At 50.1% G+C, this 2,468-nt stretch overlaps 1 protein-coding gene across 1 annotated transcript; it reads right to left on the bottom strand.

Annotated features, from left to right (window-relative positions):
- Positions 1-1,145: 1,145 nt before the first annotated feature.
- LOC121918416 (vacuolar protein sorting-associated protein 52 homolog) lies at positions 1,146-2,462 on the bottom strand. Its single transcript, XM_042444469.1, has 3 exons — positions 2,434-2,462; positions 2,276-2,341; positions 1,146-1,393 (listed from the first exon to the last, which is right to left on the bottom strand). Exons 1-3 carry the CDS (start codon positions 2,452-2,454, stop codon positions 1,244-1,246), a joined length of 237 nt encoding a protein of 78 aa, XP_042300403.1. The 5' UTR covers positions 2,455-2,462; the 3' UTR covers positions 1,146-1,243.
- Positions 2,463-2,468: the final 6 nt, after the last annotated feature.

Genomic DNA, 2,468 nt, shown 5'->3' with positions numbered 1-2,468 from the left:
CCCCCCTGCCATGACTTCTACCAGGAATGTCCTTGTCCTGGGCAAGGCCAATGGGACATGGACTCTCAAGGTTCATGTGACGCAGAAGCAAACCAAGGACACTGAGCTGTGCAGGTGTGACCCATCTCCCATCCTAATAATGGGCAAGGCCCCCCTGCACATCCCCCGCCCCGGGTCTAATCATATTCTGGGGTAATGAAGGGACTTAGGAAGACAGTGGAGGCCCTTGGGATCCCCTGGGATTTGGTTCCAGGACCCCCGGGGATACCAACATTCCTGGATTCTGAAGTCCTATTATATACAATGGGATATCATTATTGTTATTATTACTAGAGTGGATCCTTGATATCTGGTGGGGTTTGGCTCCAGTTATCCCATGGATACCAAACTTCTGGATATGTAGAGCCCATTATATGCAATGGGATATTATTATTATTACTACTACTACTAGTAGTAGTAGTACTACAGTGGGGTCCCTTGGTATCTTCTGGGGTTTGGTTCCAGGACCCTCAATGGACAACAAAACCTATGGATGTTCAAGTCTCATTATATATAATGGGGTGGTGGTGAGAACTACTATTACTATTATTATTATTAATAATAATAATAATCATAATTTGTATCCTGCTTTTCTCCCAAAATTAGGACTCAAAGAGGCTCACTGTCTAAAAACACAGCACAGTCATCCCTCCACATTTGTGGCTTTGACATTTGAGGATTTGGTTATTTAAGCTAGGTCCTCCAGCGCAACTCTGCCAGAGGTTGACCATAGAGTTGGTCTGGAGATTTACTAGAGAAAACACTTCTCTAGCCACTTTGTCGGTCCTCCAGTGCAAGTCTATGGCCAACCTCTGGCAGATGTTGCCCACGGAGTTGCGCTAGGGATTCCCAGAAAGGCATTCTGTTGGGTTAAAAGACAGTCGCCCCTCCGTTCTCGCAGGACTTGAGATGCGCAGTTTTGAATATTCATGGAGAGGTGACTGTTGATTTCAATGGGGTGATTAATGCAAACTAAGGTTGCATCCACACTGGAGAAATAACCTGGTTTGGCACTGCTTTGTCTGGCTCAAGGCTATGGAATTCTGGGAGTTGGAGTTTGTTGTGGGCCAGCCCCACAACAAAATCCAACTCCCAGAATTCCATAGCCTCGACCCAGAAAGAGTGAAAGCAGTGCCAAACCAGGTTATTTCTCCAGTGTGGATGCAGCCTAAGCCTTCTGCATCCACGTTTCTCTGCCCTGCTGTCAAGGACTGTGGAGCCCATCATCCTGGGCACGCTCACCTTCCTCGCCTCGCAGCCGCTCCAGCTGGCCCCTTTCTGCCAGCGCCTCTGCCTCCTTCACAAAGGCAATCATGCCCCCAAAACCCGGGGCCAAGAGCTCCTCGATGAACTCCTGCAAAGGTGGAAAGAGAAGGTGACATGAGCCGCTGTGCAACCCCACAAACATGTGGCGGGGTTGGCCATGGAGCCCCAAAGGTCTTCTGAGCCTGAGGGGCGGCATGGAGAAAAGGGAACCCTGTTTTCTGTGTCTCTGCTCCAGAGCTACGTAGAGCCACAGATTCGAATCGCAAGAAAAGAGGTTCCACGTAAACACAAAGCAGCACGTGTGCAAGTGCCTTCAGGTTGTCTGTTGTCTAACGGTGAACCCATGAATTTCAAAAGGAATATATTAGGCAAGGAGTACTCAAAAGGTGGCTTGGCCACTGAAATAGATATTTGGTGGTGGCCTCCCACCCAAGTACCAACCAAGGCCGACCCTGCTTAGCTTCCAAGAAAGTGCCTTTCAGGTATGTAGGCCCTGAGCTATACTGTGCATCTGCGTGCCTTCAGGTCGCCATGAATTTCAGAGAGTTTCTTAGGCAAGGAATCTCAGCCAGGCAGAGAAGGTTCTGCCTGTCTCCTTCCTCTGAAATAGGACCGACATCTAGTACTTGTTGGCAGTTTCCCTTCCAAAGATTAACCAGTGTTGACCCTGCTTAGCTTCCAAATTCAAACAGGAATTTGGCACCAGTTATTCCTTGGCGGTCTCCCACCCAAGTCCCACCCGAGGCTGACCCTGCTCAGGCAGAATCCGTTGCCTTCAGGGTATTTTGGCCCACTGACCCCCATTAGGTTCTCACGTCATACCATTGATTCACCTTGACCGCTTCCTTACATCTTCACCTGAGCTTTTCAACGCCAAAGAGTCCCAGACACTGTGACTGGCAAAGGGGGGGGGGGTATGTGGCATGGCATGACCCTGCAGGGGGTGACCCCCAAAACAGCCATCTCGCACCTGAGTTCGAGCGTTGAGCAACTGCTGGAACCCTTCAACCTCCTTGCTCTCTTCTACTGCACGCTCCTGCAAAATGGTTGAGAGAAGTGTGAAATGGGGGGAAAGGAGTACTGCTGCTCCCCCCCAGTCCTCCCAGCCCCTTGCAGCCCCCCGCTTACCATGAGGACCCCCAGCATCATGTCGTAGTTGTTGA

This window comes from Sceloporus undulatus, unplaced genomic scaffold, assembly GCF_019175285.1.
Source record: "Sceloporus undulatus isolate JIND9_A2432 ecotype Alabama unplaced genomic scaffold, SceUnd_v1.1 scaffold_10645, whole genome shotgun sequence".
In the NCBI taxonomy this organism is placed as follows: domain Eukaryota; kingdom Metazoa; phylum Chordata; class Lepidosauria; order Squamata; family Phrynosomatidae; genus Sceloporus; species Sceloporus undulatus.
Note: the sequence above shows the minus strand (reverse complement) of the source record. Positions and strands in the feature narration are given on the sequence as shown.